General features: G+C 54.9%; 8 protein-coding genes across 8 annotated transcripts; all 8 read left to right on the top strand.

The window, feature by feature from the left end:
• Positions 1–854: 854 nt before the first annotated feature.
• JKF63_05157 (uncharacterized protein) lies at positions 855–1,346 on the top strand (the record flags this gene model as incomplete). Its single annotated transcript, XM_067901126.1, has 1 exon — positions 855–1,346. The coding sequence occupies one exon, from the start codon at positions 855–857 to the stop codon at positions 1,344–1,346; it is 492 nt and encodes a 163-aa protein (XP_067757489.1).
• A 1,698-nt stretch (positions 1,347–3,044) lies between these two features.
• JKF63_05156 (uncharacterized protein) lies at positions 3,045–4,460 on the top strand (the record flags this gene model as incomplete). The annotated part of the gene is made up of 1 exon (XM_067901125.1): positions 3,045–4,460. The coding sequence occupies one exon, from the start codon at positions 3,045–3,047 to the stop codon at positions 4,458–4,460; it is 1,416 nt and encodes a 471-aa protein (XP_067757488.1).
• Positions 4,461–8,007: 3,547 nt separating this feature from the next.
• Positions 8,008–9,963, top strand: JKF63_05155 (uncharacterized protein; the record flags this gene model as incomplete). Its single annotated transcript, XM_067901124.1, has 1 exon — positions 8,008–9,963. One exon carries the CDS (start codon positions 8,008–8,010, stop codon positions 9,961–9,963), a length of 1,956 nt encoding a protein of 651 aa, XP_067757487.1.
• A 3,424-nt stretch (positions 9,964–13,387) lies between these two features.
• JKF63_05154 (uncharacterized protein) lies at positions 13,388–15,229 on the top strand (the record flags this gene model as incomplete). The annotated part of the gene is made up of 1 exon (XM_067901123.1): positions 13,388–15,229. One exon carries the CDS (start codon positions 13,388–13,390, stop codon positions 15,227–15,229), a length of 1,842 nt encoding a protein of 613 aa, XP_067757486.1.
• A 3,272-nt stretch (positions 15,230–18,501) lies between these two features.
• JKF63_05153 (uncharacterized protein) lies at positions 18,502–21,297 on the top strand (the record flags this gene model as incomplete). Its single annotated transcript, XM_067901122.1, has 1 exon — positions 18,502–21,297. One exon carries the CDS (start codon positions 18,502–18,504, stop codon positions 21,295–21,297), a length of 2,796 nt encoding a protein of 931 aa, XP_067757485.1.
• An 833-nt stretch (positions 21,298–22,130) lies between these two features.
• Positions 22,131–23,360, top strand: JKF63_05152 (uncharacterized protein; the record flags this gene model as incomplete). The annotated part of the gene is made up of 1 exon (XM_067901121.1): positions 22,131–23,360. The coding sequence occupies one exon, from the start codon at positions 22,131–22,133 to the stop codon at positions 23,358–23,360; it is 1,230 nt and encodes a 409-aa protein (XP_067757484.1).
• Positions 23,361–24,138: 778 nt separating this feature from the next.
• JKF63_05151 (uncharacterized protein) lies at positions 24,139–24,573 on the top strand (the record flags this gene model as incomplete). Its single annotated transcript, XM_067901120.1, has 1 exon — positions 24,139–24,573. One exon carries the CDS (start codon positions 24,139–24,141, stop codon positions 24,571–24,573), a length of 435 nt encoding a protein of 144 aa, XP_067757483.1.
• Positions 24,574–25,784: 1,211 nt separating this feature from the next.
• JKF63_05150 (uncharacterized protein) lies at positions 25,785–27,296 on the top strand (the record flags this gene model as incomplete). The annotated part of the gene is made up of 1 exon (XM_067901119.1): positions 25,785–27,296. One exon carries the CDS (start codon positions 25,785–25,787, stop codon positions 27,294–27,296), a length of 1,512 nt encoding a protein of 503 aa, XP_067757482.1.
• Positions 27,297–27,627: the final 331 nt, after the last annotated feature.

The raw sequence follows: 27,627 nt of genomic DNA, 5'->3' as shown, positions 1-27,627 counted from the left end.
CTTTCAGCGTGCATTAGTCCCCTCCCCCCCCCCCCCCCAATCCACGACATGAAGGCGCTGGCTTCGAGGATATGTAATCATGATGAAAAATGGGGTGCCTCATCAGCGTGTGCAGTCAACAAAACGCACACACGCACACACATATATATATATGTATATAGCGGTTCAAGGTAGCCGTCTGCGGTGCCTTTACTACTGCCCTATTCCGTTCGCCGTGCAGCACTGGATCGTGGGATAGTGAGGAGGCAACTTTTCGCATCACCACCACCGCCACATTGTCTTTGTTTCCCTCTCTTTTTGCGAGTTTCTCTTCCTTTTTTTTAACGGTGCTTTCGTTTGCAGCTGCAAGCTGTAGCAGCCGCTGGACACAACTCTCAATCTCAACCATTGAGTGTTACTTTTATTGCTCCTTTCAGCGGCTTCTCTGAAATGTCGAACCCCGTTCTTCGCTAGTAGAAGACAAGGACATGCCAGTACACACAGACAACACTTGTTTTTTCCTTGTGTACAGCAAGTACGTTTGTGTGCAAGCCAGTGGGCCTCACTAGGAGATGCTCGACACGTTACTGCCTTGACCTCCTGCGTGCTTTCCTCAACAAGACTTTCAGAATCTCATGAGGGTCTTCTCAACGGCGGGTGGGCCCAGTACACTGGCAGCCACCGAGCCCAAGAGGATCGAGCTGTGCTCGGCATCGCCCGAGGCTGCCGTAGAGGGGTACAAAGAGGCACTAAAAAGGGGCAAAAGAAGGCGCTCGGAGAGCTGCACGCCTGCACCGAGCGTTTCGCGCGTGGCTTGAGCGCTGTAGCCGACTTTTTTCAACTTTTTGGCGCTGTGGGGTACTTGTGCTCTGGTCATGATCGAGTCCGGTGGCGTTCTTTTGCGTGGCATCGAGGGGGTGAAGGATGGCGTCACTCTTCAGAACTCGATGGAGGAGATCGACTACACGCTCCCCACCCGTTTTGTGGCGACGGCAAAGGACCTCTTTGACTTGAGAGAGAGATGCAAGCGCAAGTCCAAGGCGGAGAAAACCCTCGAGTTGTTGCACACCCAATGCAACAAGCTCAAGGCCAACAAGGACACGGACGCCAAGGCACGGGAGCACTACCTGGCCCAAATTCAGAGGCGAGATGATCATGAGGTCAAGTGCAGGCTGCTGAGGGCCCAGTTTGAGGACTTCTTTCACGGCTTCATGACACGTTTCAGCGCACTTCTATCTGAGGATATGAAGGGGCTGACAGAAAAGCTTCACATGCTTCTCTCTTCGCTGTCTTACCAGATTCGTAATTGCAAAGATAACTTGTCGAGCAACCCTGCAGCTTTCAAAACGCGCGATTGGATGGCGTGACACACACACACAAAAAAAGGGGGAGGGGGATATCGATGAAGTTACACCTCGGCTGGTGTCCTCCTTTCACTCTTCTGGTTTTCCATTCCTTAGTTGGACTCCAGTGTTTTCTATCGCTATATATGCACATAAATATATACATATACTCTGTGGAGGGGGGTTCCGGAGAAAGGGGGGGGGGCAGACCTCACCGCGGGGGTGGGGGGTTTGATGCTCACGCCGTCCGGAGGGTATGCAGTCCGCCTTCACACCCCTTCAAACAGTGAGCCACTTCTGCTGACGACAGCGTCAGGTGCCGACGACGTAGGGAGGCACGGGCCGTGTGTCGCTGGTGACGTTGGCGCTCAGGCCCCCGGGGACGGCTGTGTGTGTGTTGGAGAGGGACTTGAGACAATGACCGTGCCTCTGGCATCGATACGATGGGGGGGGGTGGGTGACACCGTCGAGGGGTCCGCAGCGCATCCCACCTGGCCCTCGCTGCCTGCTGGCAAGGAGGGCTGAGTCATTCTAAGGGATGCACCGCACCGCATGGCAACTCACCGAACCGACCAGTGGATAGAGTTTGAGGCAAAGGCCATTTTTTCCCATGGTCGGGTCAGCAACGCTCTCATGCGCGTCTGTCTCACTGTCTGACACCGCGTGGATGGGCCTTTGACAGGCCCTGCAGCGGTGGGAAGGGGGGGGGGGCGGATGGGAGGAGAGAAGCGCGGAGTCGAGTTTACATGATGTGCGGCGGTGTGTATAAAACGCAAACGAAGCAGTTTTTGGTGAAGACCCCCCCCAAAAAAAAAGGCCCCCTTATCTTGCAGTGTCCTCTTATTTTTCCCTGGTTTGATGCACATTCCACGTTTATCCGCAGGTGGACCTCACTCTTTGTAGCGGTGTGGATGCGCGGGGTTATCCCTCAGCTTCTTTTGCCCCCCCCCCTCTCCCCTCCACTCTTTCTTTTTTATTTATTCCAAAAGCAAAGAGTTTTTTTTTTTCAATCACGCGCTTGTGTGGCTCGCGTTTTCTTTGAGGGGGTCACTTATTTGTGTTGCACTCTCCTCTCTTCATCACACACCCACGTGCATGCAAGTCTCATGCTCGATATTCCTCACGGGTGTTCGGGAGGGGCGAGGCACAAACATTATCTTAATTTCTTTCCCCCACGTTTTTTTTTGGGGGGCTATTCTCCATGGATGTGCAACCCGGGAATGACTCTGGCGTTTTTTTTATGTTTTTGTGTTGGTTTTTGGCGTCAATAATTTGCCACACTCTGAGCATACTTGGGTTTGTAGTTGTCCCCTACAGGGACTCATCAATGACGAAGACATATTCTTGTTAGGTGAAAGTGGTACTGCAGCATGCTTCAGAGCCAAATGATCTCCCCTCCATCATGTCCTTTGTCACCAACGAAGTGCAGAGGTGCAGAAAAGACACACTCCGATGATGAAGACGGCGGGTAGCGCGGTGGTGATGGAGTGGGAGGTGATGAGAGATGAAGTGCATATACAGTCCTGCCATGATATAGCAGTGCGCAGCAGCAGCAGCAGAAGAAAAGGAGGCTGCCCCCCCTTTTTTTCCCTCTCACTTTTCTTTGCTCTGGTCTCTCTTTCTCACTCAATCTTTAGCTTCCGGCTCCGTTTTGGGTGTGCCCCCTTTGTTTCACTAGCGCATTTTCTCTTTTCTCTCTTCCGTATGTTCACATGCTAGGGGATGTTCGGCCTTCACACGCATGCGGTGTCCAGTTCGTCTTGCCTTTTCCCTGTCGCGTCGGACGGGGAGGAGGCGGTGGTGGACGACAACTCCGGTGTGTCTGCAATGAATCGAAAGGTGCCACACATCAGGCAGCTGCCACGTGAGCTGCTGCTCGATGTCTTTCTCGCTGTGATCCAAAATGACAACAACAACTTTAGTTGGATAGCCGTCTTTTCCTGCGTCTGCCAGGACTGGTATCGACTGTGTCAGCACCCGGTGCTGTGGGAGTACGTGGCAAAGCGTATCTGCGTAGTTTACCCACTGGTGGCCCGACTGAACGGCAGGGCGCCATACGATGCAGAGTGTCAGAAAATCGTGAATCGAATACGTCACCTGGGGGCGAAGGAGCAGTGCATCGTACAGTACGATCCCCTCCAGCCCCTTCCGGCCCCCTCGCGGGCAGTGTTGCGAAAGACGATGGAGAAGGTGCGGCGTTACCGTGAGAGTCAGCAGTACTATAATTATGTGCAGCGACAGCGCAATGTGGTTCTGCATATTTTCTTGTCCCTCACCTTGTTTTCTGTAGCGCTCGCCATCACCATAGCGATGTGTGTGTCGGAGGGGTTCGAAGTAGGGGGTCTGTGTACCACCACCACGGTCTTTCGGTTGCTGTGGATGACATACCTTTGTATTGTTGCCATAATCGTGTCGAATGTCGTGATGCAGGCTCACTTTGAACCTCTGCCGCTGCTGCTGCGACTACGGCGCAACAAGTTGTTGATTGTCGCTTCTGCCGTGACTATTACGTTGGGCATATGTGATATAATCATCCCGACACTGCTGATTCAAATCAACCTGGGGCGCGAGGAGCGCTTCTCCTGGCTGTGGTGTGGGATCACGGTCATCCTTTCCTTCTGTATCTGGCAATTGTACACGTTGATCTACATTATGCCAGCGGCCCGGCAACACTTGCAGTGCCAAATGACAAACGTAAATGTGCGAGAGGGATTCCAGTTCGTCGTACTGAACATTCCCAACGGCTTTCCTTTCCTGTTTGCCGCAGCTTCCTTTTGCACCCTGCAGTACGTGCAGTATGGCTACCGCATCTACCTTCTTCTTGGTGGGGTGCCGGTGATTGTCAGCCTCGCCGTCCTGGTGCTGGTCTTTCTGCTCGATTTCTACTCCCTGCGCCGCTTCCAGGACTTGGTGATGGGCACGTGTCTCTTCCTTGCCATGCTCTTCCCTGCTTCGCTACTTGTGTGGGAGTTCCGTGGGCTCAGCTTGCTACCACTCGCCGCGGCAGCCTTTGGCATTTTTTTGGCTCACGCGCGCTACGTCGCCAGTGCCGCTATTCACGAGCTGATGCGTATAATTCACACCGAGCGCAAGAGTGGTCTACCCCGTACCCTCGACCCCTCCAAAAGGAGGAGCTAGGAAACTGGATGGGTATGGCTCTGTGCGCAGAACGTAGCACTTGGCGGGGCTGACTCCCCCCCCCCCCCAGCTGCACCTTCTAGCGGCCACTTCCTCACTCCCTTTGGGTCTTTTTGTCTTTTGTCATTGTGTCAGCGTGCACATCTAAAAAGGTGAAAGCCTGTCTCTGGAGGGTCTGGGGAAGGGAGGGGGGGGGGGGAGGGGGGGGGGGGGGGGGGGGGTGCTGACGTACTAGCTCAGCACGCTATGCTTTCACTCGTTTTGCGTCCTTTTACCAGAAAGTGAGTGCGTGGCAGGTCCACAGAAAGAGTTTGCTTTTTTGTATTTGATTTTTCATTCATTCTGGCGTGCTCCCCACCCATCCCCTTTTGTGTGGATAGCGGGTGGTGGGATGTGATTAGGGGGGATGATCTGTTTCTCAAAGGTTGATGCAAGCGATTTCTTCTTTTCAGCTACTAGTGTAACTTTGCGCTTCTATTTACTATGAGGAGGGCCTCAGTGTGACTTCGTGCCCCCCGCCTCCTCCTTTTCCACTCTCATTCGTTTTCTCGCGCTTGTGTCCCCACAGTGAATTTCGTTTATCTCAAACCCCTTTTTTTTCTGCTTCCTCCTCCACTTCCTGCGACGGGGAATGAGAGAGACGATCAGCTTCACACTTTCGGTGGGATCTCAACACACAGCGCGTTTGCAGGTTTTCATGCTCACTCACAAAACACAAAACACGGACGCACGTCTCTTTTCATGGATAGACCCAGCCGCAGCTACACGATGATACATGTTCTCCCCATAGGTCGCATGGACTGAGACGAATCTGCAGAGATCTGCGAATGAATTCGTGTAGATTTCTTCACTGGGCTCAGTATATGTTCTCTCATTTATTTTTTTTTTGAGCGACACAAAAATAAAAAGAAGGGAATGCGGAAGCGGAGACATTTTTCTGTCTTTCAAATTTTTTTTTCTCAGACTGTTTTCCCCTCTTTTTTTTCCCCAAATCTTCAGCACCTTCTCCGCGTTCCCCCCTTTTCCTTTTTCCTTTTTCCCGTTTCTGCTTACTGCGTGTCGATACGTCGCCTTCACCCTCGAAAAAAAAAAGAAAAAGGAGTCGCCATACTACGATACCGTTGCTGGTACGTCATAGGTCAGCGCTCGTGTGCTTGTGTAGCCGCTGGGGAAAGAGGAACACGGAAGGGTCTCAGGGGTGTGCGAAAAGCGGCTTCGAACGTCGTATACGCGCTCTGCTTGAAGTCACCGGCATATGGCTTAGTTGTTACCCTCGTAGGAATGCGTGGAGGGAAAACGGGGAGGGAGGGGGGGGGGAGGAGGAGAGAAACGGCAACACTGAGGGGGAAAAAAGAGCTCGCTTTCTCTCTCAATAATCATTGCCCAGGTGCGTGTTGACGCACTGACGGCTGGGGATGAGAGTCGCTCCACGCAATGACGCGAACATGACGCAAGATCGGTGTCTAGACGGCGCCGTGAAGCGCCCATTGCGAGGAGAAAGCACGGAGGCCGTCAGTACAACCCCCCCTCCCCCCCTCATACACAGACACGCACACAGACGAACCTGACAGAGTGACTGCAGTGTCCATTAGCTGTTTATGATCCCCTTCTTTCCCTCTTTGGGGGGGGGAGCGACAGGCACGTTGTCTACGACTTATCCTCTGACTGCCACTCCATCTAGCTGAGGAGCACAGGTCCCTCCTTTCCTTCCAACTCACTTATTTGCCATTTTTGTTTCGCCGCCTCGCTTGGGTTCGTCTCACTCACCTTCATCTCCGGCTCTGCTGATGCCCGCCGCCTCACTCTGTAGGGTGTACTTGGGAGTCCCGTGCCTTAATAGGTTGGCGAGGCCAACCGTGTGCAGTCCCTGGTGTGTCGGGTACAGCTGCGGTTTGGTGCTGTCGAGGTAGGGGGTTTGCGCGGTAGCTGTGCCGAAGAGACCCACGGGGTCTCATCATCACGGTTGCGCCGCGGTCTGCGGAGCGGTCAGCCCCCAGGTGTAGGTGTGCACGAAGCTCTAGGCACTTCGTGCTTGCACCCGGGTGGGCTGATGGGGGGGGGGCGCAGATGCCAGAGGCATGTGACGAGAGCGCCCCGGAGTAGTGGTGCCATCGTGTGTCGTTGCGACTTCCGTGTGGGGAGTGTCCATGCGGCATGATGGAATGCTGCGGCTTCGGGGGGGGGGGCGAGGGAAATGGTGTGGCACCCAGACCCCGAGCGCCGGGTGTGTGGGGACGCTGACCTGTTGCCTGCGAGTGTCCCGCCGAAGGGTGACCCGGCATGCTGTCCTACCCCAGTCCACCGGCTTGGTATCGCGCCGCACGTACCGGGGGAGGGGGAGGGGAAGGAATGCTGGACGAGGGGGAGAAGAGCCCGCAAGGCGCATGGCTCGATTTGACGGCATGCGATCCGTCCCGGAGGATGGCGGTATTCGCTCTGGGTGAAGTCGAGGCACATGTGCTGTGCGTGCGCGTAAAGACACTTGCTGACGTGCTCGTTGCAACAGGGCACGTACGGAAAAGAAATCCGAATCATCTGTTATCACGGCGGGGCAATGCCACACCGCGGGGTATCGGGGGGAGGGGGTGGGGGGTTTGATGCTCACGCCGTCCGGAGGGTGTGCAGTCCGCCTTCACACCCCTTCAAACAGTGAGCCACTTCTGCTGACGACAGCGTCAGGTGCCGACGACGTAGGGAGGCACGGGCCGTGTGTCGCTGGTGACGTCGGCGCTCAGGCCCCCGGGGACGGCTGTGTGTGTGTTGGAGAGGGACTTGAGACAATGACCGTGCCTCTGGCATCGATACGATGGGGGGGGTGACACCGTCGAGGGGTCCGCAGCGCATCCCACCTGGCCCTCGCTGCCTGCTGGCAAGGAGGGCTGAGTCATTCTAAGGGATGCACCGCACCGCATGGCAACTCACCGAACCGACCAGTGGATAGAGTTTGAGGCAAAGGCCATTTTTTCCCATGGTCGGGTCAGCAACGCTCTCATGCGCGTCTGTCTCACTGTCTGACACCGCGTGGATGGGCCTTTGACAGGCCCTGCAGGGGTGGGAAGGGGGGGGGGCGGATGGGAGGAGAGAAGCGCGGAGTCGAGTTTACATGATGTGCGGCGGTATGTATAAAATGCAAACGAAAATGTTTCTCCTGTCATTTGACTCCTTGTTTCCTCCATCTTTTCTTGATCTTTTCTGACATTTCAAAGTAAATACGCACTTAAAGAAAGCACAACGGGCACGCACCGGGCACACACACACACACACACACACGCATCATCGACAAAACGCAGAAACAATCTTTTTGTGGTCAACATTTACTGTTATTATTTTTGCTTTTGTGACAAGGCGGAGAAACACGAAAAACGGTCTTTATTAGAATCAAATTCTTCTTTGTGTTCCTAACCAACGCAAGGTCCAGCCTCACACGTGCGCAACTAACTCGTTTTTTTATTTGTTTTTATTAAGAGCCGGGGGAACACACTACACCGCTACCCCATATTCTGTCGGTACTGGGCGCTCAAAGGCCAAACTTGGGTTTTCCGCAGCGATGCCTTCGTGTGGCGCATCATTTGTCCGCTGCGTGAAGAGGGTGGGGAAGCCCTTCTTTTCGCAGACCCGGGACCTCGAGCAACGGAAGGCGCAAGGACTGCACCCAGTCTCTGAGCTCGGGCGCTTCCATTTGTTGGTCTGCTGCTTTTTCTGTAGCGTGTGTGTATCACTCACGTACGCGTTTGATCTTTTCACCACGCAGTTCCGCAATCAGTTCAGTTTGACGTCTGGAGACCTGACGATCATCAGCACCGTCGGCCTCGTTTTCTGCTACTTCACGATTCCCTACACGTGCATCTTCGAGACTTGCGGTCCGTTTTTGACGTTTTGGATATGCGCCATCGCGGCTGCCATCGGTGGATGCGGCCTGGGTGGCGTATTCCGCGGCCAGATCCCTGGAAACACCGCCACCATCACCGTTTTTTACGCTTTCTTGAACGCGGCGAGTGGGCTGCTCGATACGAGCTATGTGTCGACGCTCTTCGAAGTCTTCCCGCGCAACCGTGGCCCTGTTGTGTGCCTTGCAAAGGTGATGACAGGTCTGGGCAGCTCTATCCTGGCCGCGCTGAGCGCTACATTTTTCGAGGGCACTATAGTCGGCTTCATTTACTTTCTCACGGGGATCGTCGTGATGGTTTGCATCTGGGCCAGTTTGGTGATCGTTCTGCCGCCGTATATCACGAATTGGTGGCGCCTCCAAGGCAAGACGCCAGAGCAAATCGACGCTTTGAAGGCCACAGTTGTGTACTACGAGCGCAAGTTCGTGCCGATACCTCGCTTGATCATCGGCTACGTCATTATACTGTTGCTGCTTGTGTTCTTCACGATCGAGGCGCCGGTGATGGCGTACGTGCCGAATGTCCCCAAGGGCGGAAGGATTGCGATAGGAATCATTGCGGTGGCGCTGACACTTTGCATCTTCTTGGTACTGCTGCCTTTCCACATCCTCGGTGGCATGGACGAGCCAGATCCGGAGCTGAGACAGTTAGAGGGCATTGATGGGGCTTACCTCACCAAGGAGGGTTATGAGGAGGGCTGTGCCGTGGGCCTCAACACCTCTGGTGAGGAGATGCAAGTGTGGAGGGGGGGCCCTTCCCAGAGCATGTGGCCTGTGCCCCATACAACGAATGGGATGAGCACGAGCAGCCAGAGCAAGGATGAAGTTCCGACAAACAAACACCAGGACCCCCGTTACCCGGGCACAATCAAGGATTACCTCCTGAGCATCGATGTGTGGCTCATCATGCTGCTCTTCATTTGTTACGGTTGCATGGGCACCATTGTGATGTACAACTCCTCCACCATCTCCGTTGCCGTGTCTGGTTACGAGCGTAGCCCGCAGCTTTCTGCCCTCTACACGGCCTTCCTTGGCGTTGGTAGCAGCGTCGGTCGTATTGCCTTCGGTCTCTTCGAGGCGTACGTACAGCACCAAAGCCCCGAGGATCGAAAAATGCTTGTGACCATGGCTCTGCCCTTCTCTCCGGCGTCGGCCTTCATCGCTGGGCTTCTTCTGCTCACCCTGCCGGGTGAAGCCGTGCTGTTCCCCTTCATCCTCGTCTACGTGGAGGAGGGGGTATTTGCCGGCATCAACGCCCTCATCTTCCCCTGCTTGTTCGAGAGCAACCACAACTTCTTGTATAACCTCAGCTTTTTGGTGCAGATGTGCTCCATAATCTCCTTCAATCTCGGAATGTTCGGTCGTTCTATTGACCGACAACAGAGGAAGCTGAACATCCCGTTAAATAAGGACTGCAATGTGCAGTCATGTGTGCGGATGCCAATTATTGTCGCAACGGTACTCGCGTTCTGTGGCATCTTTGTGGCCTTGGCGATCCACTTCCGTTATGCCGCCTTTGTGAAGCGCACGCGGGCTCTCGCGAAGCATCGCGACAACAACGGACCGGAGTCGAAAGCAGAAGCGGCTGATGTCGAGCCCACATACAGAGACGTTTGAGCTGATTGCAGCAGAGAACTCGAATGCAGTGGCTTCTCATTCATCGTAAATAGAGCAGGAAATGCAGCAAGGGCCGCTTGAGTCCCTTCCATGGGTTTGTTGCTGTTTTTAATCACCCAAGTTTTGCACCAAATTGAGTGGAGTGTTGGGCGTTCGATGTACTAGAGAGGAAAGAGTCAGCAAAGGGGAGAGGGAACGCGGTGGTGGTTCTGTGGGAGGACGACGTGTGGACGGAGAGGACTAACGGGGGTCACCCGTTTTGTTTGCTGTTGCTGCTGCTGCCGCCCCCCTTCTTCTCATACCCGCTACTAACTGTAGTAGTTCGTGTCCACTGACTTGCATTCTTTTCGACTCTTCTGTGGATGCCGCACATATATATGTAAACATCACTCCTTCCCGTCCTGCACAGCGATCCCTCGCCTCTACTTGGCAACTTGGCTTTGTTTCCTGTTTTTTTTTCTTCCACCACCCTCCTCTGTGCCTGTGTGTGTGTCTATTGAGGGGTGGGTGGGTGGGTCGGGTCGCATTCGGATGCTGTTGTGCTTGCATTCCCATTCATGATGTTCTCTTGCTTTCCTGATTCATTTCTCCACTCTATTAAGTATAAGTTGTAGCACATATATATATATTTATATATATGGTGTATTTGGAGACCGTCTGGTCTCTTGTTCGCTTGTTTTTTCGTGAACCACCCCCCACTGCGTGTGTGTGTGTGTGTGTGGTTGTTGTTGCTGTTCTTTCCTCTCGAAACGTAGGGATCATTCCCCATTGGTGAAGGCTGAGACTCGTTTCTCGGGCTCCCCTCCCAGCTCCCCCCCCTCTCTGTCTTTCCACATAAATGTATCTGTCATTTTTTTTCTTCTCTTCTTTTTTTTAGCGGCCGAGTGGATAATGGGTGACGGTGTTAAGAACGTTGTGCTCGACCACAGGCAAAGGCGTTCCCCCTTTTCTTTCTTCCCTCCCTCTCTCACCCCACAGGAACATTAACAAAACACTGGCAGTAGCGGTAGAGCACAGGAAAAACGCACACCGCGCATCTGTTTCCGTACACGACGGACTCCCTTCGACGCGCGCCGCCCTCTTGAGAAGTTTTTTTTTCACTGTTTTCGCTCGCATGGTGAATATGATACACGAGTGTGTTCTTCCGTAATTTGTTTCTTCCGTGTTTCATATTGCCTTGTAGTTTTATATGCTTGTGTGTATGCCCAAGTGTTGTATAAGTGCTCTTTTTATTTTTATAAATCTCCAGATGGCTGCTTCCCCCGCCCCCCGGCCCCTCTCCTCCACTCTTCACCGGATGGTGGAGAGAGTGGAGGTTTGGAAAAGGGAAAGAGGGGACTCCACATTTTTGTTGTTCGCTTCATTTCCTTTTGAAAATATTTCGACGTGTATACATGCATATATACTCATGCATCTACGTACATGTGCATGTGTGTATGCTGTTATTATTATCGGTCGTTTGGGCTGCAGGGTATTTCTCTTTTTCTTTTTCGTCCTCCTCCGTTCATCCCACATGTTATATTTCTTTTTCCTGTGCATGTGTGCCCCATGGCGTTGAGTGCCTCCACACACACACCCACACACGAGACGTGTGTACCACACTACCCGCAAAAAAAAAAAAACGCGGCACTGGACGCTCAACTGGCCCCTGGTGTGTGCCCCGCATTGGAGTTTGTTTGCAACTCGTTGTGGACTGGAGTGCAGCGAGCACACGCTTGATATTCCTGCGATTTTGGCAACAACAGAGGTGTCGAAACCCCATGACGCGGGTGACAGACTGGGGCGTGTGTCACATTAGTTGTCGGGCTGATCCATGTCTGGAAACTGCAATGAAAGATATGACGCGTCGGGATAGCCGCTGCTAGTCGCGGCACCTCCACCTCTCCACCGTGGAAGGGGAGGGGGAAGAAGGAGGGCCTTGGATATGCCAGAAGAAATCGCATCTCTTTTCCAGAGTTACCCCAAGAGGGGGGCGTGCGCGTGTGTGTGTGTGTGTGAAAAAGAAGTTTGGCTTTAGCTCACGTTCTCCAATGTGGCAACCACTGTGTTCTCTGGTCTTGTGGTTGAGCATTTTCTACGCGCTTGCAACGTTCAAGGGAATACGAAGAGTGGCGGCTGGTCGTCCCCCCTCTTTTTTTCGTGGCCTATCGAGGTGATATTGTCTTCAACGTCTACCCTTAAATCCCACTAACTTCGCCGCTGATATTGCCGTCGGTGCCCGCGCTCTTCTTTTTTTCCTCACCTTCGCCTATTTCTCTCTCTATTGATATTTGCACTACGGGTATGCACATGTTCTCTGGTCCCTCCTCGCCCCCCCACCCCCTCCCCCCCATTGAGTTCTGCGTAGTGCCCGTATTCGGGAGTCTCGATCAAAAATTGAGCTGTTTTCTTCGAGGGTCGTCATCGCTTCCGCCGTGTGTACAGCCCCCCCCCTCACCCCCTCCCCCCATTTATTTACCCCTAGGATGATATGCGGTGAGTTGCAGAAAAAAAAAGCGCACCTGCATATGTGTATGCATACATGCGTGTTTTGTAGGTGAATATATATATATATATATTTATTATACAGTTTGCATGTTAGTTACATATCAATGGGTGCAGTGAGGTGTGCATGTATTAATGGATGAGCTGCGCTCGATGTCACAACGTAATAAAACAGCGCAACGCCGCGGGGTTCGGCAAACTTGAAACAAAATATATATTTTATATGTTTCTGTTTTTTTGTGTCTGGGGTATGGAAAGGCTTGCAATGGCAGCACTTGGTGAAGCTTCTGCGGTGCGCTGGTGTGTGAACTTCTCTGCTGGTGTACTATACATCGCTCTTTGCTCTTCCCCCAGGATTTGTCTCGGCGTTTCTTTGTCCTGCTGGTTCTTGGTGGATCAGAGGGCATCAGACATGACGCCCTACGCACCACCTCTGCGCTCGCCATTCTCATCGCACACTCGTGGGCAAATGCACGAATGGTGTGAGGTCAAGAGCGATGCGGCGTTTTTCACACTCGACCGCCGTGTGTTGCGCCGATAGATTTCTGGCATTCTTTGAGCCTTCGCTGTCTTCACGTCGCTTGCTAACGACCGGCTATCGCCCCCTTCCCTTCTGGCTTCTTTTCCTCCTGATGACACCTGCCTACTCGTGGGCACACTCTCTTCCCCCACGTCGCTCTCTCCGCATCCACGCCACAATGCTGCACTGACAGTCATTTCGACGGCACCACCATTGCGACATTTTTTTTCTAACTTCCCCCTCCCAATACTCATTATATATACATACATATATATATATATATATATATATTGCTTATTTACTTCTGCTTGTCGGTCTACTCAAGCAACCACACCATCTCCGTTTTTCTTTCCTGAGGCCTTTTCCTTTTTTTCCTTTTTTTTAGTGGCTCCTCCCCTGCTTTGCCCCTTCATTGACGAGATGGCAGGACTGTCAGACTGGTTCTCACAGACGCAGTACTTGCGTGCGCGCCGAGAGCAAGGGCTTCATCCAGTGAACGAGATGAACCGCTTCTGGATTCTCGTTTGTGGGTTGTTTTGCGGGATCTGCGTATCACTGACGTTTGCCTACGACCTCTTCACCACGCAGTTCCGCGATCAGTTCCAGATGTCCGCCGGTGACTTGTCCACCGTGAGTACTGTGGGGCTTGTGTTTTGCTACTTTCTTCTCCCATTCAGCGTGATCTTTGAGACGTGCGGGCCATTCCTGAATTTTATGATTTGCCTTGTGACGGGTGTGATTGGCACCGTGTGCCTTGCGCTGACGTTCTCTGGCACGATCCCGGGCAACGTGGCGACGGTCACTATTTTCTATGCGTTCCTGAACATTTCGAGTGGGCTAATCGACACGACGTACATCTCAACGCTCTTTGAGGTATTCCCGCGCAACCGCGGCCCCGCCGTGGGCCTTGCCAAAGTCATGACAGGGCTGGGCAGCACCATCTTTGCCTGCCTTAGCACGACACTATTCAAAGGCAACACAGTTGGTTTCATTTACTTCCTGTGCGTGCTTATCACGGTGGTGTCCGCGTGGGCGAGCTTTCTGGTTGTACTGCCGCCCTACTACATCAACTGGTGGCGGCTGCGTGGGAAGAGCGCAGAGGAGGTCGCAGATCTGCAGGCGACAAGGCAGTTTTACGAGAACCAGTCTGTGCCAGCGCGGCGTCTATTTTTAGGGTATGCGGTTGTGTTGACGATGATCGTGTTTTTTACTGTGGAGGCGCCGGTGTTGGCCTACGCAAAGCATGTGCCGCGGTCGGCGGAGCTAGCGGTAGGCGGAGTGGCCTGTGTGCTGACGCTGTGCATTTTCTTGATGGTGCTTCCACTGCGGTGCCTTGGCGGGATGGACAAGGGTGCGCCCTTGGACCCCGAACCGCGCTCAATCGCGCAGGTGTGCGGAGTGAGTGTTGTGGAGAGTGACGTTTCGGAGGGGGCTACGGTGGAGAAAGCGAGGCCGGTGGTGGGCAACGTTGCCGCGGTCAACTCCGACTCGTCGCTGTCGCCGGAGAGCGGTGCTGTGTCGGAGGCGAACTCGGGGCTGGATCCGCGCTACCCGGGCTCGTCGATCCTGGACTACATGAAGTCGCTGGACTTGTGGCTGATCCTACTGTACACGTTTTGCGTCGCGCCGATGGGGATCATGGTGTCTTACAACGGAACCACCATTTCGATTGCAAAGACAGGCCGTGAACGGAGCCATGAGACGGCTGCGCTGTACACTGCTTTCCTTGGCCTGGGGAACAGCGTGGGCCGCATCGCGTTCGGAATGTTCGAGGCGTACTCGCAGTACACAAAACGAAACCCCGGATGCCGCCGGGTGCTGGTGACCGCGTCGTTGTTTGTGACCCCAGCGCTGGCGGCTATGGGCGGTTTGTTGTTGCTTGTGTTGCCCGGCAACATGATCCTGCTGCCGTATATTCTTGTCTACATCGGGGACGGCTTCAACGCGACGGTGCAAGCGCTCATTTTTACGTGCCTATTTGAGAAGTTCCACAATACTCTCTACAACATGGTGTTCATGGTGATGGCGATCTGTGTAGTTGTGTTCAACCGCTTCCTGTTCGGCATGTACGTGGACATGCAGCACCGAGAATTGAATTTGAGCGCGTCGCAGGAGTGCAACCGCGTGGTGTGCATCCAGACGCCGTTCGTTGTTGCCACGTGCGTTGCTGTTTGTGGGCTGCTCATCGCGGTGCCTGTGCACTTGCGGTACGCGCGGTTTGTGGCGCGCGTACAAAACACACAAAAAGACACACCGATGTGATGCGGCAAAGATGATTGAATGCGACCTGCCAGTGTCTGAAGGTGCTCGGCGAGCGCACATTGGGCTTTGCTTTCCCGACTCACAGCGGTGTAACTCAGTTTTCTTTTGCTGTTTAAATGGTTGCCGCGTAGTGTGGCATGCACTACTCCCCCTCTTTCTTCCTCCTCTTTTTATTATCTGATTTCTTTTTTTTATTATTATTGTGTATCTTTAACGGGACGGTGAAAAAAAAAAGATGGGCGGCCGCCGGTGCCACTGCAGAGAACGCAGTGTCATGCCATAATGGGGAAATTTTGGGGACAAACCCGCCCTTGTTGGCATTGGACGACCCGGCGGACGCATAGCCGTCACAGGTGCGTGATCGCCTGACTGAATGTCGCGGTACCGCAATGATTATTTTCCCCCTCCTTTTTTTTTGTGTCAGTGTGTTTTTGTGTGTTTGTGCATGTGGAGGAGGGGCACGTGTATTTTGAGCGCCTACGTAATTTGTGCTAGCATGGTGTTCCTCCCTCCCCCCTCCTCCCTCCCCCCGCAGGACTCGCTTCTTCCTCTCCGCCAGCGACGTAATGTAGAGCTGTTGCTTTCTGTTCATCTGCACGCATGCACCTACCTACTCTCCCCCTTCCTACGCACTCGTAGGTGCGTGTGCGGGCGACAGCGCCCGCGTTGTACGATGGCGAAAGGTACCCAGAGGCACCTCTCCCTTGACTTCCCCCCCACATCCCCTCTTCCCCCCCCTCCCCCCAATCCCCCGTTTTTCTCTCCCTGCTGCGTCTTTTTTTTTTCCGGGGCATCGCTTTGTCCATCACTGGGGTAGGGGGAGGAGGAGGGGCACGTACACACGACGGGTTTGATGAAGGCGACAGACGTGGCGGTGAGTGGGAGGGGGAGCACCCGTAAATGTTGTTTCCTTCTGTTTCCATTGATGTATCGGGTTCTTCGATCGATTGTTTGTGTCACCCTCTCCTTTTGTGTTGTTCGCTTGTTTTCACGTCTCTCTCCTCTTTTTTTTTGTTCCAAGATAGACGGGACGAGTTCGCTCCACGACGATGGCTGCAACATCGGTGATGGGTAAGAGTGTATCTCCCGTTCCGTAGCCTTTCGACTCCCCACTGTCTCTTCTTCTCCAACACGGTGTGTGTGTGTGTGTGCGTCTGTGTGTGCGCGTGATGTTCGCTGTTGTGCACTTTTGCCTCCTCCACCACTGACCCTTAACACGTGAGGGAAGAGAGACTTGGATGCGTTCTCGTCGTCGTCGTCCCCCCCCTCCAAAAAAAAAAATTGCCTTCCCCGCTTTTTTTTTGATTTTGCTTATTGGTAGCGAAGCAGCCTCCCTTTCCTGATTCCCTCCTTCCTCTTTCCCCTGCTTTTCGCTTGCTTCGATTTCCTGTCCTCGGTCCCCCACCCTCCGTCATCGCCAGCGAGGCAGGGCACTTGACTGGGGGTTTCCCGACAGGGGATGCCGAAGTCTCTGTGCGTCCGAAAAGGACACGTCCAAAGTATGTCTTCTTAGACGCTTCAAATGTGCGGCGGCTGCCTAATTTTTTTTCCTTCCACAACGCCCATCACGTACACCAAAAGAGGCGGAGATATCCGTTGCTTGTCGTCACCGGTGGTGCTGCTGAGGTGGGGAGCAGTCTCAAGGCGCAGGCGCACATGATGACGCGCCAAGAACTTAGACAAGCGGATAGCAAAGCAGTAAAGGAGCGGGTTTCAAAATGAGGCGAATGTGTGCGTGTGTGTTTTGTTGTGAAAAAAAGGGACGGGATCGCTCATGTGCTGGTGTGAAGTGCGTGTCAGATATATGCATACACACACGCGCATATGCACTTGCACTTGCACATGCACATACCCACACTCAGCGCGCATAGCGGGAGGGGGATCTTAGGGAAATGGCTGCTGTGCCGTGCGTCAGACGCGGATGCAAAATAAAAGGTGAACGAGGGGCCAACATAGAAGCGAAAATTGGGGACATACCCGCCTTCGTGTTGCCCTTTCCTTCTTCCGTAAGTGTGTGTTTGATCTCCGCCTGCTTGCGCGCCTCCGTCATTTTTCCTTGTATGTGCTTACTGCCCCCCTCTCCCCCTTTCGTTGCCAGAGGATAGTGTGCATCTGCCTCCCACTCCCCCTTATTGACATCCGTGGTTCTCTCCTCTTCCCCTCCCTCCCCTCCCCTCCCTCCCCCCGCAGAGCTTCGTTACGCAGGTGTCTTTTATCTCGAAATGCTTCTTTTTCTCTCCCTCCCTCCCTCCCTCCCCCCTACACACACACACACAATGTACATATATAATATATAATATATATATGTATACGCGTACGTGTGATCGATTTTCATGTTCTTTTTATCAAAGATGCGATAGTCTGCCTTCCCACTGTAGCTGTTGTCATGGTGCTCGTGTTGGTCAAGGAGGTGTACTCTCCCCCTTTTCCCCGGTATGTCCGTTTTTTTGTGGGTGAAGGCAAGGGGTCAGATCACGCGCGATATAGCGAGGTACCCTGATCGAGGAGGGGGAGGCAAGCTTGGTTGTATATGCCTCCCCACTCTCGTACCCTTTCTATTTCTCCGTCTCTCAGAGCTTCAGTGATCGATGTGATCGGAATGCGGGAATACTATCCTGAAGCCCACGGAATGGGAATGCGTTCGTCATTCTCGCCAAGCACGTGCACCAAAAATAATACACAAACTGCGGAATGGGCATAAAACAGATCATGGCGGCTGTTGATCAAAGTGCAGCTTCTAAAGCTAACATGCGCGTCTCACTGTGGAGCGTAAAAAAAAAGAAAAATAGGGGGTGTGATCATCTTTTCGAAAATTCTACATAACGTAGTTGCCAGAAATGTGGATGCATACACGTGAAAGGCGCGGGGGCAGGGTGCTCTCGCCACAGATTCTTTTAACCCTCTAGTTGGGTGTTTACGCTTGCTTTTTTTCCAGTGCCTTCAGCCGCACCCCTCCGCCCCCGCCTCCTTGTTGACATCTTCATGCCGCTTTGCTCCCTCCTCATCTTATCCCCCGTTTTACGCGCGCGTGCCGCCTCGCGTATGGGGAGACCGCCTCCTCTTCCACACGCGGGCGCCCATCACACTCACAAAAAGCGTGAAAATCAGAAGAACACTCCGGTGCTTTCTATCCTTTTTAAAGCGCTTTTTTTTTGGCCCCTGTAGTTGTCCCCCCCTCCCCCTGTCCCCCTGTCCCCCCCCCCCTCTCTCTCTCTCACGCAGCGTGTGCGCTGTGCGCTCGTAGCTTAAGCCCTTCGAAGAGGGAAGGGGCGATGAAGCAGAGCATTATTAATGTGCAAGATTACATTGCCGCCGCCTCATGGCGGAAGCGGGAGCAGTTGCGGGGCCTGCTGAACAATCACGCTGACCTTGTCAGGAGCAGTGTTGCACTTGCGGCCCCAAACGTCCTTTTCACCTCAGCGCAGATGGCATTGCATAACACGGAGAACGCCTTGGCAGTCTCGCTTAGCCCCTTGATGGGTTCCAGTGCAGTGGGGCTAATGCCCCTCGATGAGGTAGGGCCGTCGTTGAAGGGAGCTGCGCGGATGCGGTGGCTCGACATGGCGGAAGACGCAAAGATGTCATGCGTGGAGTGGTGCGAGGATTTACTGTTTATCGGCTCAAACCGTAGCCGTGTGCTGGTGTGCGATGTGGCTGTGGGGAGTTGTCAAGAGAGTAGTGGCCTGCTTTCTCCCTCTGGCGCGCTGCTGACCAGCTCTTCGGAGAGGGCACTCTCGCACATTACGGTGTCTCCAAGCGCGCCAGCGGCCTCCACGCTTGTGCGTTCTGTCCGCGTTAACCACACCGTGAGCAAGAGTAGCGTGCTTGCAGCGGAGGGCACGTCTGTCTACATGTGGGACCTGACCGGGGGCCCTCTTCCAGTGCGGCAGTGGTCCCCACACCGACACGCTGATGCGGCAACGCCGGTCATGTTCGCTGAATGGGCGCCAGGAAGCGCAAGTGTCGTCCTGAGTGGCACCTATGACAGCAGCGTGATGCTGGTAGACACCAGGTGTGCCGTGGAGGGAAACGGGGTTGCGTTTTGTTGCGATCGTGCGGGTGGCTGCCCAGTTGTGGCGCACTCTGGGGATTTCAACCCACTCCTGCCCTCCATTGTGGCCGTATCCTTCTCGGACGGCACGGTCGCCGTCTACGACGCGCGCTATCCGCTCCAGGCGGTACAGACCATCACGACACTGCAGGGTGATGCGGTGCGTCTGCGGTGGTGGCGACACAACGCTGATATGTTGACGACGGCCGGCAGCGATGGCTCGGTGGCGTTATGGAACCTGCGGTGCCCTCCATCGTTTTGCGTTGGTAGGGCGCAGTATTCGATGCCACTCGCCGACTTGGCCATGACGAGCACTTTCTCCGATCAGCAGGCGATCGGCATAACTGTGGGTGGTGAGTTAACCCTGACCGGCCTCCAGCCCGAGGCCCTGATGGGGCTGGCGCCAAGTATACTCTACCGCAGAGATGACAGCGAGCGCAAGGACATCAGGTCGTTGAGCGGCAGTGCCGCCTTGCCACCACCACGGCTCACAGCTGCGGAAGAAGAGGCTTTGCGCAAGGAGGAGCATGACGCGTGTGGCTTCTTGTACTTGCGCCGGTTGAGGGAGGCGTACCAGATGCTGGCGCAGTGCGCGAGTCGTCGTCTGGAGCTGCACCAGACAGATATTGCGATGCAACTCGTCTCTCACATTGATGTGATGCAGGTGCCGCCCTGCGACTACGCCGATCTTCTAAAGCAGCTGCATGGCGCGGCAGGGGAGGAGGGGGAGGAGGACTTGCTGCCGGTGTTGGAGAAGAATGGGTGGTCCTATGAAGCGATTCGTCTGCAGTTCGAGGCCAGCTTGCTGCATTATTCCTCCCATCTCTCGACAAGGGCGGCTCTGAATCGGATTCGGTCTATGTCGAAGCCAAATCCCTCGGACGTGCAAACGTTGGAGGCGCTTCGGCTGAACGTGCTGCTGCAGCGTGTACTCGACTCCGAGGACGTCGAACAGGTCGTGGTGGGCATGCGCATGGCGCTCGACTTGATCATGGCGCACCCAGGCATCTCCGACCTCATCGACATACAGGCTGTGGAGCACATTGTGCGGCTTCTGTTGCGCAAAAACTATGCGGAAGGTGAGGGCTTTGTGCAGTTTCTCCTCTCGCACCTCCGTGCTGATGGGGCTGAGGCAAGTGTGTCATACAAGCTGCTTCGTGCGGTTATGAGCGCCGCACAGGAGCCGTCTGTCACCATGGGGATGCAGACGCGTGTGGCACGCCGCTTCGTTGAGCGTTTCTATCGCGACATGGCAGCGGCGAAGGATGCGGTGCTGACGCAACTCCACATCCAACGTCTCGGAGTAGAGCACCACCATGAGGTCATCACCATTGTCAATGGATACCAGAGGAGCTGTATCCAAAAAAACTTGCCTGGGATGTTTGGCTGGGTCGCACTGAAGCCGCTGCTGCTGTTTCTCCATTGCCTCACGGCGGACTCAAACTACGTGACATTTTTCTGGGTCAGTGTGCAGTATATTGAGGCGTTTGCCCACTTTCCGGGTGTGCGTGAGGTGGAGGCGGTGCTGTTCGCCGTCGTCGATCGTATCCACAACGCAGCGGCGAAGATTACGAGCGACCTGGAAGGTATCGCCGACACAGCACGCTTTTCTATTCCTTTCCTGAGGCAAGTGAACGATACACTCGGTACCACGCACGAGTTTTTGACAGTGCTGATACGGGTGCAGCTGGAGTGCGAGAACGTGGCCGTGGAGCGCAAAATGAAAACGATGCCCCCTGTCATGGAGCGGGTGCAGGACGTCCTGAATTCCGCCTGTGAGGACGTCCTTGACGCCTGGGCGGGAGTGGTGGATGCGCTCCTGGAGTGCGACCAGCTCGACATGATCCGCAAGTATTGCCTCGCGACCGTGCGCGTGTTTTCGGAGCAGGTGGAGGATTTGTTGGACGTGTCGGCCAAGGGCGAAGGGGACGAGCGGCTCAACGAGATTCTTGACGTATGCGACGATTTCTTTGCTGCTGTGGGTCGCCGCAAAGCCATGGGCAATGACGACGTCTGAGGGACCGGGGCAGCTGTAGAAATGCGCGAGCAGGGCGTGTGGCCGGCGCTCCAAGCGAGCAAAAAAAAAAGGAGAGAGCGGTGAGGGATCAGCTCCGAGGTGTCGATGCGGCTCGAGGGCTGTTCGTCCATTGTCTGCGTGTGTATCTGTGTGTGTGCAGTGTGTGGATCACAGTGACAGGGTGGCGTAGACGTCACCCCCTCCCCCGCCCCCCGCCCCCTTCCCGATTTCGCTTTGCGTGTCTTTGTGCTCGATCTCGACGGTTTCGAACCACCCTCTCTTTTTTTTTTCTCTTTGTTGCTGCTTTCTACAGCCGTCACACCACGGCATATATCTTCACACAGATTTTTGTCCGCGTGGGCACGTCTCATTGCGTGCCGTTGTGTATGTACCCCAACCCCCCTCTTTTTTTTTTTGCGTGTTCACCACCACCCTATACGTGTGCCGGAAGATGGTGGCACAAACTGCGCACTTGCGTATCCGCGTGTGGGCAGGGGGGTGCCCATTCTTGGGGGACCAGATCTCGAGTGACACTCCGCTTGTTTGAGTGTGTGTCTCCCGCCGCTGCTGTGGCGCTTTCTCTGCATCCTTCTTCTAGGGGGAGTACCACCGGCTGAAGCACCTCGCGGTGTGCCAGTAGGTTGACTGAGCAGCACCACTCCGCCTGTGCTCACTCTGGCTCCTTGGTCTCAGTGCAGGGAGTGTGACGGAGTCTTCTTGCTGGCTTCGCCTTGACCGACCCATGCGATCCTCTCTCCTACTTCACACACCACTCTTGTCCCCTCCTACTTTCTTTTCGCTACCAGTAGGGGTGTGCGCGTGTGTATCAGCAAATGCTACGCCACTCTTGCTACGCGTGGGGTAGCGGCCACGCTGTGCGGGCACCAACTCTGTGTCTGGGTCGGGGCAGCGTTTCCCGCACGCCTTCCGCGTTCTCCACGTGGTGCGGGGCGGTACTGATCGCTCGCCGCGCCGCACACGCAGCGGCTGCGAGAGGCAGTGCTTCCACTTCTTCCCCTCGCCCGCGTCACAACATGTTCACGGCTCCCCCAAAGGTGGGCCCCGGCCGTAAAGGCGGGGAGGAGGCCAATCCCTATAAGTCATGGGAGCACATGAGCCACACGTGGTTAATCTTGATGTGTCTTGGCTGCCTCTGTGCTGGCTGGTTGGCAGGGCATTTTGTCGAGGTTGATGAGTCCAAGATAAAGCCCAAGTACGCCAAGGAGGATGTGATTGAATCTGCATGCAAACAGTTCGAGTTTCGCCCCGACCTGGCGGCGACAAGCATCCGTGTGGCGTTTGTGCTGGCAGCACGTCGTGCTGGATTTCCAGCTGACTCAGTCGACGAATCGTGTGCGGTGGTGCGAGGGCTGAACGACATGGCGGGGGTCATGAACTACCTGTCGAACACATACCCCGCTTTCTCCACCGAGGATGTTGCGTCGCTCGCTGCGATTGCCGGCATCAAGTACTTGAACGGCCCATGTGAAGGCATTCTGGATCAGTGGAGGTGGGGCCGTAACGACACGGACGAGATCCCCAAGCGCAACATCCCAAAGGACCCCCACCAGAAAACCTTTTCGATACCAACGATACTGCACGCCCTCGGAGGCCTGACGGAGGCGGAGTGCGTAGCGCTGCTCGCCTGCCACGGCGTGGGCGAATTTCACGAGGACGTGAGCGGCCTCGATGGCGGCGTCACTCACACAGGGAAGCGCTACACACTCAACAACCGCTACTACCGGTTTCTGCTGGAGCACGAGAAGGCTTTTACCCCGCTGACAGTGGCGCGAACGCAGGACAACGGCGACTTGGCGGCACTGCCGGAAACGCTGAAGTGTGTCTACATCACAGAGAGGGTAAAGGGCAAGATGAAGAGGCGGCAGTGTGTCATAAACTCGGCGGAGCTGGAGCTGCTGAAGAGAAAGACGTGGCGGGAGCTCGTGGAGCGCTACGCCGCGGACGATGACTTGTGGAGGGAGCAGTTCCAGTCGGCTTTCACTAAATTGATCGATAGCAATTTCAAGCGACTCCGTCCCTACTCGGACCCAAAGTCAACTTGAAGGCGCGCTGGTTGCCTTTTTTTTTCTGAAATGTGTGCATATTGTGCATATTGTGCGTGTGTACAACCCCTCTTGTTTTCTCCTCATTGTTCGCGGAAAGCGCCGTGCGTGCGTGTGTGTGTGTGTGTGTGTGTGGCTTTTCTGTGCTTCCGCTGCAGGCCCTAATCCGTATTTCTCTCCTCCCCATCGTCGTTTGACGTTCTCTCGCCCCTGTCACCGTCACTACGCACGCACGCACGCACGCACAAGCTTGTTTGTCCTCTGCATCTCTGCAAATGTGTTCCTCTGTGTGTAAGTTGGGGGAGGGGGGGGGCATGTGTATACGCTGCTCAACCGCACAGACAGAGAGAGAGAGATGTAGGGATTGCGGGGACACCCAAATAGCAAAAAAAAAGGAGAGGTAGTGGTGCGATGCCGACACTGCGTACCCGTAATCTCTGTCGAAGCGCTGTCTTTATTTTCTTTACTACCTCCCCTTCTTTCCGCCTTTCGCCCTCCCCAGTGTACCTCCATCTTCACACATCCTGGTTCAGTGAGACACTGCCTTTCAACTCTCCAAGATATAATAGACGTTTAGAGAAAGCGAGAGGTAATCACAAGGAGCCTCTTCTGTGCACACCAACAACGACATCAACTTCAAAAAAAAACGACAACACCGTATCTCTGCTTGCCGGTGCGCGTGCTTCTCGCCCCGCAGGTCTAAACGACTGCAACAGAGGTCGCGCTACTTCCCCACACCACGTTCCCTTGGGCTTGGTTACTCAACATACTCTGTTAGATGCCAGGACGGGAGCCGCCAGCACCTCGAGGTGTCAAAACCTCCGCATCGACCCGTGTAGTCGCTACTCCGTACGCATTGCGACGGCCACCAGGCACTCACACCCCACAGCCGGGCTCCGTTGCTGCGCAACGCATTGTTGCCGCTTCTCCAACGGGGACAACCCCCCTAAGCACATCAGCTCAGAGGTCCCCGATGCCACCAGAAGCGACCCCAGCTTGTCGTTGCTGCGCTGCGTGCCTCAAGGCCTCACAGGAGGTGCTGCACGCGTACAGTGTGCTTCTGCTCAACTCAAAGCGACTTTTCATAGACGACGCGCTGCACCACTACAGTGGCGACGACGCGTGGATTCGAGTCCTGCGTTCTCTGGGCTGGTCTGATGAGTCGGCGTCAGCTAGCGCCACCAGAAATAAATGGATTGTTGCGAAAGTTTAAGTCTCACCTCTGTTCTGGCGAAGTCTTTTTTTTTGGGGGGTGCGTGGGTGCGTGGGCTCCTGCTGATGCCCACTTTTTTTCTTCGCAGCTTCACGTTTCTCACGCCGACAACGAGGAACCCCTGTTTTACCAAAGGTTTGCTCTAGACTTTTTTTTCGTGTGTTTCATTGGTGTTTACCTCAACTCGCCTCACTTTTGATTTTTGTTGTTGGCTGTGTGTGTGTGTGTGTGTGTGCTCATATCTTTTACATTGCATCCCACACGAATCCCAGATCTGCTTAGATGTCACATCATTTGAGCGCGCGCGCGCGTTTGTCTTTATCCATGTCGAACGGATGTAGCCATCGTCACGCGTTGTGCGGTGTACTCACACTCACGCCCACAAATACACCGGTATGCATATACGCAAATGGCCTCACGTACGTGCTCACTCAACTTGAGTGTCCTTCACCTTCTTCTCTCCCCTCCCCCCGAAAAAAAAAAACACCACGGCAGCGGGCACGGCTGAGCACAATAAATTGAAAAAAGTGTTCACTTTTAGTTACGCTCTTCACTTGACTGTGAACATTTCTTCATGAATGCTGGAAAGGTGTGCAGATGTTGGGCGGCCAAGTCGTGCACGCCTCACAATGGCGTGGCACTCTTCGTTTATTCCACCTCGCTTTCCGTACTCCTCTCCCTTCTTTTGTCCTCCCCCCCCCCGGTGATGCTCTTGTCTAACGCGTCTGTGCGGGTGCGCATTGCTCTTGGCCCCCCCCCCCCTCCCCACCTCGACTGAACGCGGGTGTGAGGAGGTAACCCATAACGGTTGACGGCTCATCTTTTTTTTTCTTCCACGACAAGTGCTGCTCAAAACATTTTTTCACTCTCTCCCTCCCCCCAGTCAGCTCTTTGTTTTGTATCGTACACCCCCCTGAAAGGGACGAAGAGAGAACATCATCAAGTGTGAGCAGTGTGACATAGAGCGACTCAGATCACCTTGGCGATTCCCCTCTCCCCTCCCTTCCCCTCTCCCCCCCAAGGCTCTCGCATACCCAACACACCATATGCACCTGCGAATGGAGGGACGGCGTACACTGGCCTTCGTCCGTTACTGAGCTTCTTTTTTTCATCATCTTTTCTTCCATTTTTCTATACTGCTGTTCGCGGCTTCTGCCACGTGCGTGCCTTCTCTCTCTCTTTTCTTTCTGTCGTGGACAGGGGTAGCAGAAATGGAGGCGGTCATCGAGAAGACGCGGGTGGAGTTGGGGGCGGTGATCCAGGCCCCAAAGCTCACCGATAAGTTGCTCAGTCGGCCCCCATTTCGGTATATCCACGATATCGTTGTGTCCTTTATGAAGGCAACCGGTTTCCCTGACGGCCTCTTCAGCGCTGACCAGCTGGACAGCTCCAAGATCTCGGATAAGAAGGCCAAGGTACAATTCCTTGAGCAGCTCATCGCCGCAGTCGAGGCGGCCACTGGCGCACCTGTCAGTGCGCGCCCCTCCAAGATTGTTGCCGGCGAAGAGGCGGACAAGACGAATGAGCTCTTCCAGCAACTTGCCAAGTGCGCGGCCCTGTCGTCTGTGCAAAAGGAGGCGGCTGTACGGAAAGCGCGAGGCACTGGCGAACCAGCGGCTGCCGCACCGTCGCTCGCACGCCCTGCACCTGTTGCTCCGGCTACTCCTGCCGCTTCTGCTCCCGCAGCCGCCGCCCCTGCGTCGGTGTCGCGGGAATCTGGCCAATTAAAGTCTGCCCCGCAGGAGACAGAGGAGGAGCGTACGAAGCGGCGCGAGGAGGAACGCCGTCGCCGTCACGAGGAAAAGAGGCGGGAGGCGGAAAAAGCGAAGGCGACAGCAGCAGCGGAGCCGTCGAGCCGTGCCAAGGATGAGAGCAACCAGGCCGTCGCAACCACAGCCGCTGGCGAAACAGAGCGGCACCGTCACCGCGAGGATAAGGCGCGTGAAGCTGTGGCCGCTGTTGACACCGCCACGACAACCGCGCGCAAGGCGCCGCCACGTCGGAAGCCGACACACGAGGTTATCGAGTCGCCTAGTGCGGTAGCGGACGTGAAGCGGGCAGCTGGTGTCATCCGTGAATGCAGACGCGGTGAGGAGGACGCAGATAGCGAGAAGGATGATACGGAGGACTGGAAACGTGTGGCGGAGCAGTACGAGATGGGGCCGAGCGCGCGGATGGCGTCTGTGTCGGAGGACGCTCAAGTGAAGGGTCTGCTCGGACAGCAGGCTCTCAAGGCGAAGCGTGACCAGGAGGGAGCTGCCCGCAGCGCTGAGGATGGTGGCGACGGCACCGCTGCCACCACCCGTGCTGATGGTGGCATCATCATCCGAAGCAGCAAGAACACCGTTTCCCGCAGCAGCGGTGGTCAGGCGTTGGGTGACGGCGACCTCAACCAGCTACGTGAGCAGCTACAGCTTCTCACCAAGGCTTCTAATCCTCTTGGCAAGTTTTTGGAGGCCATTCACGACGACATTGACAGCATGTTCCGGGAGCTGGAGATGTGGCGCAGTGAGTCTCGTAACCAGGCCCTGGCCGCAGCGGAGGCTCGTCGGCAGACGGAGGAGAGCCTGCAAGAGATTCACGCGAACCTGCAGAACTTGGAGGACGCGATTAGTGACCAGATGTTGAAGACAAATAACCTGCGGCGGTCGATACTCGCCAACGATGCGGCCATCGAAGGGATGACGAAGATCATTGTCAACCCCGACATCGCCGCGCAGTAGAAGAGAGAAGAGGCGTCTCGAAATCGGGTGTACCCACTGCCTCAATTGGGTTCGTCTGCTTATGTTAGGCTTTCATGAATGGGATATGATGTAGTTGTGCTTGTGGAATTTTCACTTCCCCTTCTCTCCCCCCCCCTCCTTCCCCCCCGCCCCCACAGACACTTCATCTCAGATTGTGTGTTCCTTGTGTCGGCGCGCGGTCCAAGCGCGTTCCCCCTCCCCCCTTCCTTTGTCTGACTTCCTTTTTGTTTGACTATATTTAGACGCACCGCGCACGAGTTGCGCTGGGAATACACAATGGGGAGAGGAGGGGGTAGTGGGAGGAGGAGGA

This window comes from Porcisia hertigi, chromosome 21 (assembly GCF_017918235.1).
Source record: "Porcisia hertigi strain C119 chromosome 21, whole genome shotgun sequence".
Classification (NCBI taxonomy): domain Eukaryota; phylum Euglenozoa; class Kinetoplastea; order Trypanosomatida; family Trypanosomatidae; genus Porcisia; species Porcisia hertigi.
The sequence above is the reverse complement of the archived record's forward strand: the minus strand, read 5'-3'. Positions and strand labels throughout refer to the sequence as shown.